The 16,918-nt window shown below is 46.7% G+C and overlaps 3 protein-coding genes across 3 annotated transcripts in view; 2 read left to right on the top strand and 1 right to left on the bottom strand.

Moving 5' to 3' along the window:
• The window catches only part of PDCL3 (phosducin like 3), a 449,125-nt gene extending 437,668 nt beyond the window's left edge, over nucleotides 1-11,457 (bottom strand). The window contains exon 1 of the mRNA XM_050755160.1: nucleotides 11,448-11,457. The gene's annotated coding sequence lies outside the window, so the exon portion shown is untranslated. The remainder of the gene's footprint in view (nucleotides 1-11,447) is intronic.
• The window catches only part of AFF3 (ALF transcription elongation factor 3), a 579,971-nt gene continuing 573,250 nt past the window's right edge, over nucleotides 10,198-16,918 (top strand). The window contains exons 1-2 of the mRNA XM_050755037.1: nucleotides 10,198-10,285; nucleotides 10,434-10,562. Coding sequence (XP_050610994.1) covers nucleotides 10,510-10,562 — 53 coding nt within the window. The 5' untranslated portion in view covers nucleotides 10,198-10,285; nucleotides 10,434-10,509. The remainder of the gene's footprint in view (nucleotides 10,286-10,433; nucleotides 10,563-16,918) is intronic.
• MITD1 (microtubule interacting and trafficking domain containing 1) overlaps nucleotides 10,726-16,918 on the top strand; it is a 977,552-nt gene continuing 971,359 nt past the window's right edge. The window contains exon 1 of the mRNA XM_050755142.1: nucleotides 10,726-10,730. The gene's annotated coding sequence lies outside the window, so the exon portion shown is untranslated. The remainder of the gene's footprint in view (nucleotides 10,731-16,918) is intronic.

Below are 16,918 nucleotides of genomic sequence, written 5' to 3'. Positions count from 1 at the left end.
AAAAATTGAAATACATACCTATAATTTGGCATTTCCATCCCAATCACGAACTTACTGCTGTGCATGGCTTGAATTGTCTTCCTGTGTGTATATTATCAACATGATCAGGAACTAAAAGAAGCTTTTCATTTTGGAATGAACTCAACACGGGGGCTTGCGTGACGTTATTAGTTCAGTGCTGATCTCTCAATGTGCTGCTCAACTACTCCTCGTGACCCCGGCTCCAGGGAGCCAACACCCACCTATTCTGTTAGTGAAAGGATGCCTGATGGTGCAAAAATGTAGGGCTGGCCAGGAGCGGTGGCTCACGCCTGTAATCCCAACACTTTGGGAGGCCAAGGCGGGCAGATCACTTGAGGTCAGGAGTTCGAAACCAGCCTAGCCAATACGATGAAACCCGGTCTCTACTAAAAATATCAAAATTAGCCAGGCGTGGTAGCGGGCCCCTGTAATCCCAGCTACTCGGGAGGCTGAGGCAGGAGAATCGCTTGAACTTGGGAGGCAGAGGTTGCATTGAGCTGAGATCACACCACTGCACTCTAGCCTGGGTGACAGAGCAAGACTCTGTCTTAGAAAAAAAAAACAAAACAAAATGCAGGGCTGGCTTCATGAGCCTGTGACCTGTGCAGTCACACAGGGCTGTACCCTTAGAGCGGTGCTACCTTTGTCTAAAGCTCTGCTGTCAACATTTTAAATTCTTAATAATTGATGAACAGGCACTTCACATTTTCACTGTGCTCTGGACCAGCTCTGTACAGAGGGAAGGGGTTTCCAGACTTGCTGGATTTTACAAGTAAGAAAAGAAAAACCCCTGGGCTGAATCCTCCGTGAAATACTTTGGCTTCTCAGAAGACATTTCCTCTTTTCAACTCTCAGTTGTCCCCCTAGGTTTGGCAGCTGGGTGTTCACTAGCTGCTTTACTGAATCGCTGATCTTGGTTTCCTGCTTACTTGAAAATGTTTTCACAACATCAATACAGGCCTCTTCCCCATCTGGCCCCAGTCTCTTGCCCTGGCCTTGGCTCCTTTTCCCTCTCCCTTCATTCTGCTTCTTTCCCCAACCCCCATTTGATCTACTGACTTCTACAACTCCCCCACCTCAAGGCAACACTTTGACCACATAGAACCTTCTCTGCTAGGGGAACATGGCATGCTTCTTCTGGCCTCTGTGCACTATTCTGTGGTTTTCCCTCTGTCTAGAATGCTCTTCCATCACTGCCACCTCACTCTCACTTTGACTTTCATTCCATTAGACCCAACCCCATGTGAGGGGCTGTATTAAGCCCTTTAGGAGTGCTTTGGTCATCATCCACTTGCTTTTGCTCCTATAGCTCCACAGACATGCTTCTGTCATAGCAGGTAATACATTATAGTACACCACGTTTGTTCTATTCCATTCTCCCCTATTCACCTAGTCTTGATAATTCAGTTCTTGACTTGGAATGCAAGTCAGTCATTCTTTCTGGAAAAGATCTCCCTGAGTACCTGCACTTCTCTCATCATAGCACTAAGCATATTAAAACATCATTATATATGGCCTGTTTCATGAGACCATGTCTGTTTCACTTTGGTAATAATCTCAGTATCTAGCATAGTTCTAAGCACTGGAGTCAAGAAGTATTTGTTCAATTCAAGGATGAGTAAGTGCATTAAGATGTGTGTGCATTATCTTCCAGACAGTGGGTTCTTTGGCCCTTTAAACTTCTCTTTCTCATCTTCTTTCTTAGCTCACTGCTTGGCACGTAATAGGTGTTCAATAATGTTTGTTCAGAAAATCAATATCTGAAATGACTTATGTGATCATTGAGATTATCCTCTTGGGGCCTGACCCCAGAACCCTGGTTTGGGAATGTATCCCCAATGACTTCAGCCCTGACTTGAGGTTGCATTCTTCAAGGGAAGATGACAGGGATGACAGCATGGGGATTCGGGCTGACACTCACTCAAGTCCAAGAGGATGAATTTCCCTTTATGTTGTAATAAACCTCATATTGTTGTCTAGAGAGTGACAGAACGCAATGCTAAATTCATAAAATTGTAACTGTCTGTGCCAAGTATATAGAATTATAATAAGCATCACAGGTGAGTAGGAGCTTTGGAAAACACTGGGAGCCATCCCCGGAAAGAGTAGCTCCCTCTATTGATAGTGGTGGGGCGGGGCAGGCCCTCGGGCCTGTAGCTCTAATCAGAGCCCCTTCCTTCACTCACTTTCCTCCTCTCACGACCGTGGGCTCCTGCTTTCTACCTCCCATTGTGCACCTTCTTTCTTTTTTTCTTCCACTGGAGACAGAGTCTCACTCTTTCACCCAGGATGGAGTGCAGCGGTGCTATCACAAGTTCACTGCAGCCTTGACTTTCTGAGCTCAAGTGATATCTTCCCACCTCAGCCTCTTGAGTAGCTTGGACTACAGGCATGTGCCATCACAGCCAGCTAATTTTTTATTTTTTGTAGGGACAGGGTCTCACCATGTTGCCCAGGCTTGTCTTGAACTCCTGGCTTAAGTGATCCTCCAGCCTCAGCCTCTCAGAGTATTGGGATTACAGGCATTAGCCGCCACGCATGGCCCAGCCTCTTCCTTGCGAACTAGCAGGGAGGTATCTTTCTTTCCAGGGGTTTCCTGCCTCCTATCTTGCAGTGGGCATTTTCCTTCTTGTGGCCAGCTCCAACTTCTCTATGAAGCTCCCTTCTTCCAAGAAACCAACTACAAATTAGAAGAAGGTGGGGTTTCTCTCATCTCCATGGCCATGAGCTCCTCTTGAGAGACTGACTCCCCCCTCTGTATGGTATTCCACTGAGCAAAGACTTCTTTCTACCAGAGTGCTGAGGAAATACTTGAGTCCGTAAGTCTCAATATATGGAGAACCAATAGAAGGAATTCAGCAAAGCTGAGCTCTAATTGCATGCTTACTGTGAGCCTGTGATATGTTAAGAAGGTACAGGGAAATCAATTTGGGATCCATAAATATAAGGAAGAATGTTGTTCCGGCTAGAGTTGAGCCCTTGAAAAATAAAATAGGGAGGCTCTTCAGAGAGTGCACTCCCTACCACTGGAAACATTCACGTGGACACTGGCCATAGCAGGGTTGATATGGAGGGAAGTGCTGCAATGGGTAGGAGGTTAGCTAGAGAGAGACTTGATGGCTTCTCCCAACTTTCAAGCTTCTGTGATCTTATTATAGGGTTCTAACCCTGTAATGCAGTTTATATTTCAACATACTGTACTTAATTAGTTGTTTTCCTAAACTACTTCTGAAGTAAATCAGCTTCATACAGTGATAATTAGTTTATTGGTAGAAACAATGACAAACTCTCAAACATGCATATTTTTGTGTATGTGGCAAGGACACAAGAGAGGCTGACTATTATTATTCCTACACTGTTTTTCATAAATGCAATCTGTTAGTATCCCTGTGAGGATGTCACAGCAACTTAACCAGGTTAACAAATCACATGAAAATAAAGAAACAATAATATGGACTATTCAAAAAATGCTGGAGCCAGATTAATCAGTCTTCAGACAATTGAGCATGAGTTTCTTATTAATTAACTTGCTTACAATTGGAGTGAACTCAGAAGTCAAGATTACATGTAAGGAAGTAATCATAGGTTTTTGTAAATCACGCTTAATTCTTCAGCAGTGCTGCCCTCATTGGGGCATATAGGCTGGGACAGCTGGTAGACCTGACTATACACGGCAATGTGCGGGGCACACTTAAGGGACTGTGACTTCTCCAATGGGTTAGCTGCAATATTCAAAACACTGCTAGAGTGGCTTAGCCACATAGGGTCTTATTTTATTCCTAAAAGTCCAGATCTAGGTAGGATGGTCCAAAGACGGTAGGGTTATATGAAGCAGAGTCATCAAGAACCTAGCCTCCTTTTAACTTTGGACCTGCCAACTTTAGTCTGTGGCTTTTGCTCCTAAAATCCACGATGGCTTCTTCACCTTTCTGGACAGGAAGAAGAAAGTGACCTAGAGGAAGGGGTGGTGTCTACTGCATGGAAGCAAAACATTCTGAGAAATCCTGGCTGACATAAACGGGTGTTTTATTGGCCAGAACTGAGTAACATGCCCAGTTCTAGCAATAAGAGAGACTGGAAAATACAGTTATGTGAGCTGGGCTTGTGACTTCCCCAAATCAGACTCAGGTTTTGCTATCAAGGACAAGTGCAGATGGATGTTGGGTGGGCAGCCAGCCATGTCTGCTGCATGAACTTGTTTATCTTAAGCTCCTGATGAGGTGAACTCTGCTCTCTGTTTCTTCTCGCTTGGGACTTGGGGACCTCCAGCAGGACTCTGAGCAGTGGGAGATGCCTCTACCTGAAGGACCTTGTGGCGATCTTCCGTGGCCCTTTCACCATCAATGTTTTACCCATTAAGATGCAATTTTGCGATGTCACCATTTTCAGGCTGTAAGCCCTAACTGCTGCATTTGCAGCTTTGGTTTCCTCCGAGGGCTGCATGGGGACCACCAATCCATGCTTGGATACTCTCTGGTGCCCCAGAGAAAAGAGCCTGACACCCACAGTTGTGTTGTGACTTCTTCCCCATGCTTCCCCCAGACCTAAGCTAAGTGTCCTCTTCCTGAACACGTTCCTCTTGCCGTCTGTTAATACTTCACAGATGGCACAGCACTCCTGTTTGAAGCAGACCAACACCTTGAGATTTGTTTAAGCCAAGAATGAGGTCCTACCTTTAAAAAAGAAAAGGTTTATGACTCTCTTGACATACTCCAGGGATTCCTGTCTGGCAGGGCTCAGGAAGAACAACTGAAAAAACAGAACTCTAACATTTCAGAACTGTCAGAGACAAAAACTGACAGAGACAAAGAACATCCAATCCAGTCTTCTCATGTTGCAAAGGAAGACGTTGAGGCTAGAGACAAGGAGTGCCTCACTCCAGGTGTGGTTATGGCAGAACTCAAGGGGCAAAACTGGGTGGGAGGAGAATTGCAGAGAGAGGTAGAGGGCTCTCTCTCACCTTCTGACTGGGACTGTATTACTTTCATTATTTCAGTGCCTGTGAGCATGAGAATGTGCCAATGCTATACATAATTAAGGCAAAAGTTGTGGGAGGTGGAGTATGGTATCACAGCTACCAGGAATACCATACCAATTCCTGATCTGCCATGCTTTGGTTTGTGACACTTAGCTGTTCCTTAGCATACTCACCTGCAAAATAAAAACAATGGCAACATACCTCAGGTACTTTTGGGAGGACTAAAAGGAGTTGATACGTTAGAACAGCACCCAGTTGATAGTAATATAGACATGTTTGCTAATGACAAGATTAGTTATCTTCTATTCTCAACAGGTTCAGAGTCCTTGAAACTTGCATGAATGGCCAGGGCACATCTTGGAGAAGCATGACAAAGAACCTGTGGGGATATTAAGATTTAAGTCTTCTTGGTTCTTGTTACCAGCATCAAGGGATCTTCTCAGATCACAAAATAATGAGATTATCCCCCAACATAGGTCAGCATGGCATAAAATACATGATCTGTGATAGGAGATGCTTTTCTGATCCGCTTTTATGAAAAACGTCCTTCCTGCCTGCATTTTCAACTTTAGTATGTGTGCCTTTTTCTTTTTAAAATGTGGTAAGCTTCACCCACCAGCCTTTAGTACCAGCTGCATAAGGAGGAACTGACATGAAGACATACACCCTGATGCCCCATCCATTTTATTTTAAAGCACTCTTCAATTTGTCGATACTTTAATTCTCTAAGCAATGTTATAGTGGCTGACCACTTTTGAAATTATCTTTGTTTTGTTTGGAACTTGAAGGGCATGAAAAACTTCCCTCCACTTCCTTCCCCTCTCCCAGGGCTCATTTTCCCCTCTCTTTTCTCTGCCCTGCTTGCCCTCTGACCCTGCCGAGCTCTGCTGTTTCCACAGACTTCTGAATCTAATTAATGTCATAGTGACTATATAAGTGAATTATGTAGGCAGGAGGATGCTGGAAACTTTGAGGAAGGTGCATTCCTTAGGGAAAAACCTGGTTTTGTTAAAAAAAAAAAAAAAGAGAAAGAAAGAAAGAAAGAAATGTACATTCCCAGGAACCTTCATTCCCAGGGGATAGAATGTCAGTGAAGCATAAAATCTCAGCAACTACTTACATTCAATAAATATCTGTCATCTGATGAGCAGACGAAACCCCAGGAGCATCTCTTTTGACATGTGGGCAATAACCAGCTATTATGGAAGCTGGCTGCAGGGACAGATAGTCCAAATATGTTGCCATCTAAAACAGGTCTCAGCCCTCGACTGGGGTATTGGCCCCCTTTCTACCCTCCCTCTTTTTCCCAGCCAGTTCACAACAATTTGCAGGGAGTATGTCCTTAGATGATCTCTGAAATGACCCTGGCTCCCAGGGCCCCAGAAAGGTCTCCAACTCCCTAGGACAGCGGACAGGCTCGGGGGAGGGGTACGAGTACTGAAGTTCTTCACCAGAGGATACTGTCAGAGAGCCCAAGGCGGAGATGGTCCCTATGCCCCATGTTTCCATGGAAACATAGGAGGAGTGATGACAGCCAGCACAGCCACACCATCTGCTCGGGACCTGGTAAATGATGAAAAAAATACAGAAAGAAAGGCACCTCGAATCCTAGGTTAGAACCACTCAGAGATACCTGTGGAGAGAGAGGGAAAGGTCTGAAGACACAAGAACTCCTGGGTGGATCTAAAATCTATGCTGTCCCGGAGCTCGACATATTAGCATGTAATTTGCAAGGAGAAAGCCTAGAGGGTTTATCCTGCAATCTCTGGATACAGCTACAAACACCCAAGGAGCCTCTGGAAGGAGAAGCAGATGGAGTGATGCGTCTGCAGCTTTGCTGGAACAGGAGAGAATGGTGTCCTTAGGGACAAAGCTGGAGGAGATGCTGTAGGGGCTGAGGCAGCTTGATGCTGCTCCTATCACCTTCCAGCAGGACCACCTGCAGAGCCAGCTTTTGGCCAGACATATTTTTCTAGGGGAATGGTGGGATTATAAAGAGAGAGAGAAAAAATTCCACTTGGTTACAAAAGCGACCTCTGAGTTGCAGCTGAGTCTTCAGAAAAAGGCATGAATTAAAGCCATGCAAGGCTTCTCTTCTATCAAATCATATCTGAAGGGAGATCTTAGATGCCATACGTTTGCTTCTGGGTCTATTTAGGAGGCTTCCAGCTCTAGGTTGGCAGAATGTGAGTAGGGCCCCAGACTGAGTAGGACTCATTTGTTAGTCCCTTGCTTTGGTACATTTAGTCTACACCAACCAACCAACCTGACCCAGGACGCCAAGCAGTTCCTCTCATTCAGCAGCTTCCCCTAGCAGCCCTCCCCTTAGCTGGGGGTTTGATTCACCTCCCAGGGGTGTTGCTTGCATCAGTGTGGGGAGAAAAGCCCCTCAGGTCACAAGCACTATAGGATGAGCAAAAGCTAAGGCAGCTTCATAGAAAACATCACTCTAAATTTTTTATTTTTAGTCTCTTTCTCTTTTACATAAAAAACTTCCCTTTTAGTTCTGACATTCTAATCCCCAAAAGTCCAAACCCTTTTTTTTGCTTAGTATTAAGGAGTTAAAATTTTGACAACTAGATTAAGTGCTCATTTTGGTTTGCGTACCCAGAGGCTGGAGGATAATAGGAACATCTTCATAAACCAGATAAATAATAAAGATCTCCCATAAAGGCTCTCACTAACTGTTTTACATTTTACTTGTAAAAACTATTTTGGATTTATCTCCATGACAGCTTAGTAAAAGACAGGATCTGCAACTATTATTTGAGTTTCCTCAAAAGCCCTCATTCTCCAAGACACTATTAGACGAAACCATAACACTGGAAATAATCAATCCAACTATCCCCATGTTAGAGGCCCCAAACAGAAAATCATGGCTACTCCTAAAGAAACATTTTTAAATACCCGCCTTGCAATTGCTTGAGGTGCACGCACTCTCATATATTAACACAAGGCACCAGAGTTTAAATTCAAATGTAAATCTGCCCGTTACCACATGGCTCTTTGGGAGAGGCCTTTCATGAGTAAACCCCTCAACCAGCTCTATACCATCCCAGAGCCTTCCCTCTTCCCTTTTCTGGGATCATCTATTTATCTTCAGCCTCCATGGTGAGGGTAAATCTGTATCTGAGCTCCAAGCCCAGCATGGGACTCGCAGTAAACACGGTTATGTTTGTCCTTCAGCGGCCCTCCTTTGTATAAACAGATGTGGTGGGAAGGGAAGGAAAGCCAGATCCCGGTGAGGGCCAGGGAGGTCTCCTTTCTGAAGAAGCTTCCCAGCTGCACCCAGGAGCACGGGAACAGGACACATTTCTTGTTCAGGCCTCAGAACTTGCAGTTCTTCCAGACAGGGGCTGTTCCTGCTCCCTCCTCCACCCTCCACCCCCAGCCTTTGTTCCTGGGAATGCTGTCTCAGTGTCTCCATCTCACTTTCGCCAAAGCAAACATTTCCAACAAGGCGTAGGCTAAGGGGATATTAGAAAGACAGATTTTCTTCTTTTTTTCTTTTTCCTCTTTTTCCAAATACACTGTGCCTTGGGATTTGGGCAGCCAGCCCTTCACACCTGTACTTTTTCCTATATTCATATTCTCTCTGTTTTTTCCTAATCATCTTGCTACCTTCAGCTAATGAGAGGGGTTTTTAAGGGCTGAGAGTTACCAGCTTGTAAAATAACAATTCCATTCTTCTCAGACTATGTTGATGCTGACTGTGCCTTAATTTAGCGTTTTACATTTTGCACATTAGTTATGGATGCTGATGAAGAAAGGATTGATTCAGAGCTGGGGGAAGAAGGGAGCCAGGCTGAAATCCAATCTCAAATAAGAAAGAAGACTCATTGGCCGTTTGGTCTTCTACCTGTGTCCTGAATTGAGTTTGTGAATCCTCATTCCGAGGTGGGTGAAGTGAGAGGGTGACTCTTCGGCTTGACGCTGGAGGGATCCCGTCACTGGCACCCAGGATTTCCATTTCTGGCAGCTCCAGTCAGCGGTTCTTGTCCAGAAAAAGGAACAAAGGGGAGAGTGCTGGAAGGGACTCCCTTTTGGCGGGGAGTGCGAGGTTTGGTTCTCGTGGTGAGGCATAACTGCAGGGCTCGGAGCTGCTCTCCAGGAATTCTGGGGAATCCCTGGTGAGAATCCGGAGCTGTGGCCAAGAGGTCAGGAGAGTCAGGGGGCCTTGGGGGGGCTTCCGGTTCTAGGCCAGCTGTGGAGAAGCAGAGGTACGGCCCTGATGGAGACATGCGCTTCTCAGCATGTCTAAAAAAGTAAGCCAGGGGAAGAGCTGTCTGTACAATGAGGGAGGTTATTACTCTTTAGGAGCCACGATGATACTCTTAATCACCGTTCTAGCTGATCACCTGCCTTTCCAGACCGGAGACAGGCGGCAAGTTTGAAGTCGACACCCGGAGGCCAGTTTGTCCCCCTTCCCCGTAAGAATTAAAAAGAAAGGAGGTTGGTTTTCAGGGCTGGCCAGCTAGAGGGTGGGTGGGACCCCCACTGGAGGCCAAACCGCAACGGAGAGCAGGTCCGGGTGGAAGAGATTTCCTCCGCGCCGCCGCTTTATTTCGCTGAACTTGCTGGCTCCAGAGACCTTAAACGGTTTGTTTGGGGCGCTGCAGCGGGAGGCACAGCTCACTCTCCCCGCGCCTGGGCGGCCGGGGAATTCCCCCGCACCCACCCGGGTCCGCGGCCCGCGGGAGCGCCCAGCAGGGTCAAGTGGATTCTGGGCCGCGGGAGAAGTGCGTGCAACCCGGGCAAGGCCGGGCGGGGCCGGGCGCGGGCGGGCGGCCGAGGGATGCGGCAGGGCCGAGCACGACTCCGCATCCCCCCCGCACTCGGCGCCGCCGCCTCGCCGCTCAGTCCCGCTCGCAGGGCCGCCCCGGACACCCCGGGGCTGCCGAGGGGCGGGCGGGCCGCGAGGGCGGCGGGAGAGGGGCAGAAGGGCGGTGCGGCCTGCGAGCGCCGCGGGACCCCGAGGAGCCGCGTGGGGAGTGCAGGGGCGCGCGGGGCGGGCGCGGCGCGGGGCTCACGGCGCGCGCGCGCCTCGGCCTCGCCCGCGCACACGCGCCTCCCGGAGGAGAAAGAGGCGGGCGGGCGGGCGGGCGGGCGTAGAGCACCGCGGCGGCGGCGGCGGCGGCGGCGGCTGCAGCGGGCCGGGCCGCCGCGAGGGAGGGGAGGAGGGGCGGGCGCAGGGCCGGGGGCGGGGGGCGGGGGGCGGCGGCGGCGCGCGGCGCGGCGAGCTCGCCGCTCTCTCGTGAGTGTGCCTGCGCGCAAGCCGGGGAACGGGTGAGTGCGCCGGCCGCTGCCGCCAGTCCGGCCGGCCCGGAGTCGGGGGCGGGGGCGCCGGGAGCCCCGACCCGGGGGCGGGCGGCGGACGGGCGGCGGCCGCTCTGGCGCGGCTGGGATGCACCTTGAGCGGCGCCTTTCGTTGCAGCGCGCGGGCGGCCCGAGCCTCGGCGGCGGCGGTAGCGGCGGCGGCGGTAGCGGCGGCGGCGCTGACACCTCCCACCATGGACAGCTTCGACTTAGCCCTGCTCCAGGAATGGGACCTCGAGTCGCTGTGGTAAGTCCCCGTGCCGGCCGCTTCGGGCGGGCGGGAGCAGCCGCGGCGGCCCGCGCGTCCTCACCTGGGCCGGGGGCTCCGGGCTGCCGGCCGCCGTGGGGGTGGGGTGGGTCGGGGGCGCCTGCCTCGCCAGCCCTTTCCTGCCTCCCTGGCGGGTGGAGGGGGGGGATGCGTGGCCGCCTGTCCGTCTGTTTCCCTCTCTCCTGTCCCCCTCCCTCGCGGCGGCCCGCCCCAGCCCAGCAGCTGGTGATCTAGGTAGCCAGGGGCAGAGCGCAGCCGTGGGGAGGAAAAGAAGCGATTTGAAGACTGTGTCACTAATGCCTGGGGATCCACCCGTGGGCCCCCTGCTCCTCTCACTTCCTTTCCCTCCGACTGCGCCCCCTCCCTCCTCCGGCTGGCACCAGCGACCCCCTGGAGTTGGTGCTGCTGCGAAGTGCCCTTAGAGGATGCTCCAGCCTCCCCGCCTGCGCCCGATCTCGGCTGCATCCTTTCTGTCTCTCCCACCCACTTCCACCGAGATGGAAAAGTGAACACCCAGGGCAGGAAACGAGTGTTTCTCCGTGCGGGAATTCCAGAGGCCTTAGCCCAGGGAGACTCCTTGCCTCGGGGTTCACAATTCCTCTGGGCCCTTTCTTCACACCTCGTCACAGTTGCACTCCTCCTCCCCACCCCACCCGGGCGCCCCAGGTATCCCTTTATGCCACGCTCACAGCTCGCAGCCCGGGGGGCACTCCAGGTTCCGTTTCTCGGGGATCTCACACTGGGGAGCTGCTGTAGGTAAATCGCCTCTGGAAGCAGTTTAATTCCAGTTGCCGGTGTCTTAAGAATCCCATTGGCTGCTTCAATATCCCTGTTATTCCCCCTTCTTTCTCTGCGCCCCCCCACCCCCACTATCTCTTAAATGTTTCCAACTAGCACTATTCAGGTGGTAAAATTACTGCCTGCATATTCCTGGAGGAACTTGTGTTATGTTTAATATTTACGGGGATGAACATCTGCTGGAACAAGCATATTAACTGCACTCTGTTCTGCCTCTGGTAATCGCTTATTGTAGAGCTGAGCTTTTTTTTTTTTTTCCTTTTGCTTTAATTCAGTAAAGAGTTCATATGTGTCTACAACTGCAAGTGGTGTGCACATGAATATGCAATGTACAATTTTAAAGCTAAACTACTTTATGATTTTTAACTCATATGGATATGTAGATCTGTGTGTATTTTCTGTGATTTAGGTTTCCAGTGACTTTTATTTTCCTAAAAACAGGTGTAACAAAATAAACTGGACACAAAGCTAGCACATTATCGAACGATTTCTTAGAAAAGATCCTATGATGAGTGAGTACAGCTTGCTCTGCCTAATGTTGGTGCCTATAAAACACACAAGGACGGGCCCTAATGTAATAAAACTTTTACATATTGCACTGAAACTTCAAAGAGCCAGGGCAGAAAGAATATGAAACCTGTTATGACTCTGTAAAAGTTGCTAATTACTGTGTTGCTGCTCCTGGGGTTATTTCAGCCTTTCATTTACAGATACCTATTATTTTATAGGTTTACATTTAGAAATGTTGGTTTCTGGCGCAAATTCAATAGCTTTCCAGATAGCAACTGTACTTTTACAATGCTGTTTGCTTTTAAAAGGCAGTTTTTCAGTCTAAGGGAAGAACTTACTGTTTCGGTATATTTTTATGCTGCTTGTCTGCTTGCTGACTCAAAACGAACCCCCTTATGACTTTCATAAGTAACATTTTGAGATTATCAGCCATAATTTGTGGGGTCTTCCTGCACAGAGCCTGAGCTCTGTGTCCTTTTGCAGCCTTCGTTCCCCGCTGAATTACCCTGAAGCAGTGTCACAGAATGAATATCTATTGAATTGACTGGAAATTTACATTAGCTACAGTACATTTATTACTTTTAAAAAAGCAGAAACTTACACATTTTTTGAAAAGTTGATTTATCTGCAATCACATTTTAATCAGTGCATCGAGTTTTGGCTTATGAAAGCACGCAGACTTTCTTGATCACAATATAGTAGGACAGTTTGGCTTGACCGGGAGGGTTTCTAGTTTTGCAGATGTAGAATTACATTTTACAAAAATTTATGTGTTTCTGATAAGTTAAAGAAAAACCAAACTTGAGTATATATTTCTAACATGTTTAGACATTTTCTCACAGATAAATTTTTGGATGCTATGTTCTCAGTTTTATGGTTTATGTAAATTTTTAAGTTTATGGTTTATTTTTAAGCTTATAGATGGTTCAAAATAACTAATACTTGAGTACTTTCTGTGTGTCCAGTATTTTCATATCCATTGTTTTCTTATTTGAATCTCTTAATCCTGGAAGGAGTAAGTGGTGGTAGTTCCATTTTATAGATAAGAAAATAGAAGCTTTGAATTGTTAAATGACTTTACTGAGGTCATAAAACAGATGACAGCAGACTTTTTAACACTAGCATTTACTGAACACTTATTATTTATCAGACACTGTTCTGGGTACATTACATGTTTTAGCTCATTTAATCTTCACAACTTTATAAAGCAAATACTGTTACTACTTCCATTTTATAGATAGGAAAATTGAAGATGGGGAGATAGGGTAACCTGCCCAGAGTCACACATCTAAAAATGGGGCAGCCATATTTCCACCAGAAATTAGCTTCAAAGCCCAACGATCTGACTTCAAATCCAGTCAGACAATTGCCATTTTCTAGAGTACTTCAAATGTCTCTCAGTTTATAAGGACAGCTCTGAAATTAATTACAAAACAAAACCTCGATGGATTGGAAGTTATGGTTCTGCTAAAATATCAAAGAGAGAGTTAGAGCCCTAAATGGTATTAAAATTAGAAATTTGAAAATAAAACACCACAGTTAGGAGAGTATACCTGTTAATTATGAATTATTGTATTAGAGCAATATATATTTTAAAGACCATTGAAAGCTTCTTTCTTTGATTCATCATAGGAAAACTTCTGAAGCGGGGAAGGAGGAGGTACAGATTAATGGCAAAAGAGAATCTTATTTTAATCCCTAAGAACTTCTTCTAATTGATGGACATCATTTTCCAATTGAACAAATCGGAATTTATTAGTTGTGAGTGTGGCTTTGATCTGAGCTAGTTTATTCTTGCAGTCACAGAAAGTGTCCTCAAATGACTGTATAGAAGATATAAAGGGAAAAGCTCAGTTCTGTTGAATATAATCGATATACACAATCAATTGATGATTCTAGAACTACCTCCTTTGCCTTCTTGCATACTCTTCGTCCCGCTCAGAAACATCCATACTTATTTTTCAGGATGGGTTTTTTGAGCCTGAATTATCCAGATGGCTGTTTCAGCTTTTTCAGCCATACCTTAAAGTTGAAAAGTATAGCGCTAATTTCCACCTCTATTTCCACTTCCAATTTTTGGTTTGAAGCAAGACTGGAGGACTTGGAAAAAGGTGAAGGTACTCATTCAGCACCCGACGCTGTAGCTTTGTTTTGTAGAGTTTTGAAGAATTGGGCGTTCCGTGAGTTTACAGGGGCAGATATGCAGAGGCACAAGGCTGCCCCCTCCGCTCCCTGGTCCTCTTTCTGTGGTCCACCAGCTTTTGATTAGGTGCTAGACATATAAGGCATTCCTCAGGGCCTTTAAAATAATGACCATCCCTTTTAACGGGCTAACTGTTGCTTTCATTTAATTCATTTAACAAATATTTATTGATCATCTCTTAAGTAGAAGACCTTGTGCCCGTTGCTGTGGGGGATGTAAGGATGAGTAAGGCGTAGGTTGTACATGCTAGTGTTATTGTCTAGTGAGGAAATTAAGACAAGTACACACATGAAAAAGGAAGTTTTCAACACTGGTGATTCAGAAAAGAGACCATATTTGGGACTTGGGTGGAGAATGGAAAGAGGAAAAATTGAGTTAAAAAAAGGAAAAAGGCTTCCATGAAATAGGTGGCCTTTGAACTAAGTCTTGGAAGGCAGATGGTGTGGGTGGGGGTATTGAGAGTACTTGGAGGCATCTTGGGCAAAGAAAACTTGAACAAGGGCTTTCATGGTGTCTCTGAAAGATCCTTTTATGCGTCATGGTGGAATTACCTACACTGCATATTTTAAAGATGCAGAACTTTGTAGTAATGAGGTAGTTTCAGTGAATGAGAAAAGTTTTCCAAAATGAGCTTGTATTTCACCTTCCTTAAATGTTAACATGTTTTAATCGTTGGAGAGAAAGTCTAGCAACATACAATAGTATAATAAATATTCTGATCCTACCACTCACCCCATTCCTCCATAACTTCATATAAGCCAGAATCCACACACTTTTGTTCAGATAGGCATTATTCTTTATATTCCTTTAAGCTGGAGCCTTTGAAGTTATAATACATGGATCATTTCATACTCATCAACCTGTTCAATTCAGAATCATTCACAGAATATTAGAGCAGAGCAGAAGTACCATTAGGGCAGTGACTTCCAAATGCTTCAGATCATGACCCCCAGTAACAAATATACATTTAACACTGCCACCTACCACCCCTTGTACATGCATACACATAAGTGAAACAAGAGCATCATGAAATAACGCTTATTACTATGTGTGATACACTTGGATATTCCTATTTTCTTCCTTCCTTTCTCTCTCTCTCTCTCTTTCTCTCTTTCTCTTTCTTTCTTTTAAATTTCCCATTCATAGGCTGAAACCTGCAGTTTAGAAAACCCTGCTGTAGAGGGTGCAAAGGAGAGTGTGTTTTTCAGGAACTTAATAGGAGAATAAGCCATACCCATAAATACCTGCAATCCGAGGCTGACACTGCCCGTTTGAGGGGTACGGGCACATCCTGTTGAAACTAAGGTATTCATGGCGGGGTGGCATTTGAAATGGGTCCTGGAGTAGAACTTCAGGAGGAAATGGAAAGGAGGAAAACCACGTGGTGGGAAGACTGTGAGTAGAAACATGGAGGGAATAAAGTGTGGATCTCGTTTGGTGAAGGTGGGCTAACACAGGCAGGGAGGGACCCAGAGCCACTAGCAGTTTAATCTCCCTGAGGTTGCTGCCCAGTAGTGCCCACTGACGCTTTTGCTTGTCTTCAAAGCAGCCGCGGGGGGACATGCGCAGGTCAGTGGATGACTTCCTCCGGGCCTTCTTAGATTTCCCTTCATAGTCCCAGAAAATGCTACAGATCCCTGATCTGGACTTTCAGGTGCCTCTACCCTTTCCTCCAGCGGCAGTAAAGCAAACATTTTAAGGCCTATTCCTGTCCTTTTGGTCAGCCCTTATGGGTCAAAGCAGAGCACAAAGAAAGGGCAGAAGGAGAGTGCACCTCTCTGAGCCCCAGGTGTCCTGGAGCTGATTGGTAGACAGCAGCCCTGGGAGCTGCGCCTACTCACACTGGCCAAAGGTCACCGTGTAGTCCACTGCCTGGCTCTCGCTGGCCCTCAGCGTGCGACTGGAAGGGCTTCGGCAGATACAAGGAGGCAAAGGCTTCTCAGAAGAGTGGCTTCCAAGGCTAGGGCTGTGGGCAGCAGTGGGGAAGGGGCCGCTCATCAGCCTGGAGGAGGCAGGGGGCCTCGATGGGAAGCAGTGGAGTGTTGCATGTGCTGTGGAGGAGCTCAGCCCTTGTGTGGGGCGTGTTTTGGAGAAAGCCGGATGGAGAGACTGGTTAGTTCAGGGCGCCAAGAACTTGGGGACTCCAGCTGGGCTGGGACCCCAGAGGATGGCAGGGAGTAGGAGCCCAGGGAGGGTGCGCATTAATGTGCGGATGGGTTTTTCACCGAATGTCTTTGGATGACGATGAAGATGAGTATTGTGTGTGGGGAAATGATTCCTTCCTGTGTTCCAGATTCTCTTTTGTGAAAATGTAGGAGGGTTTTAAAATGCTAAGAATCTATTTTGGGAGAATGTCCTTGTTAACCACAATGGGTCTAATCAATGACACTTGAGCAACTTGAACGAGGGCCTTTGGCTTAATACAGATTAAAGTAATAGGTAAATTAAGAAAAAAAGAAAACCTCTCAATATGGAATGGAAGGTTTTGTGTGTAAGTGGAATTTTTAACCTGGAATAGATTTGCCTGTTTGATTTTTTTTTTTTAAATTTTAATTTTTGGGAATAAAGCCTTGGTGACAAAATCAAGGCCATAAAAGACGATTTTAATATCATTTAATGGTAACGTAATTTTTTTGTTGTTGTTTTATTTCAAAGTGAAATCCATAAAACTTATTTTCAATGTCGACTGTTCCCTTTTGTCTTGGAATTTAATTGAGGTTTCTGAATTCAGTTGGCTCCCACCTCGCTTTCTGTTTGGCCCTGGGCAGCTCATGATTTTTCTCATTTCCTATTCTCAGTCTTGGTTTAATCACTTATAAAATGA

The sequence above is a fragment of the Macaca thibetana genome, chromosome 13 (assembly GCF_024542745.1).
Source record: "Macaca thibetana thibetana isolate TM-01 chromosome 13, ASM2454274v1, whole genome shotgun sequence".
Lineage (NCBI taxonomy): Eukaryota > Metazoa > Chordata > Mammalia > Primates > Cercopithecidae > Macaca > Macaca thibetana.
Note: the sequence above shows the minus strand (reverse complement) of the source record. Positions and strands in the feature narration are given on the sequence as shown.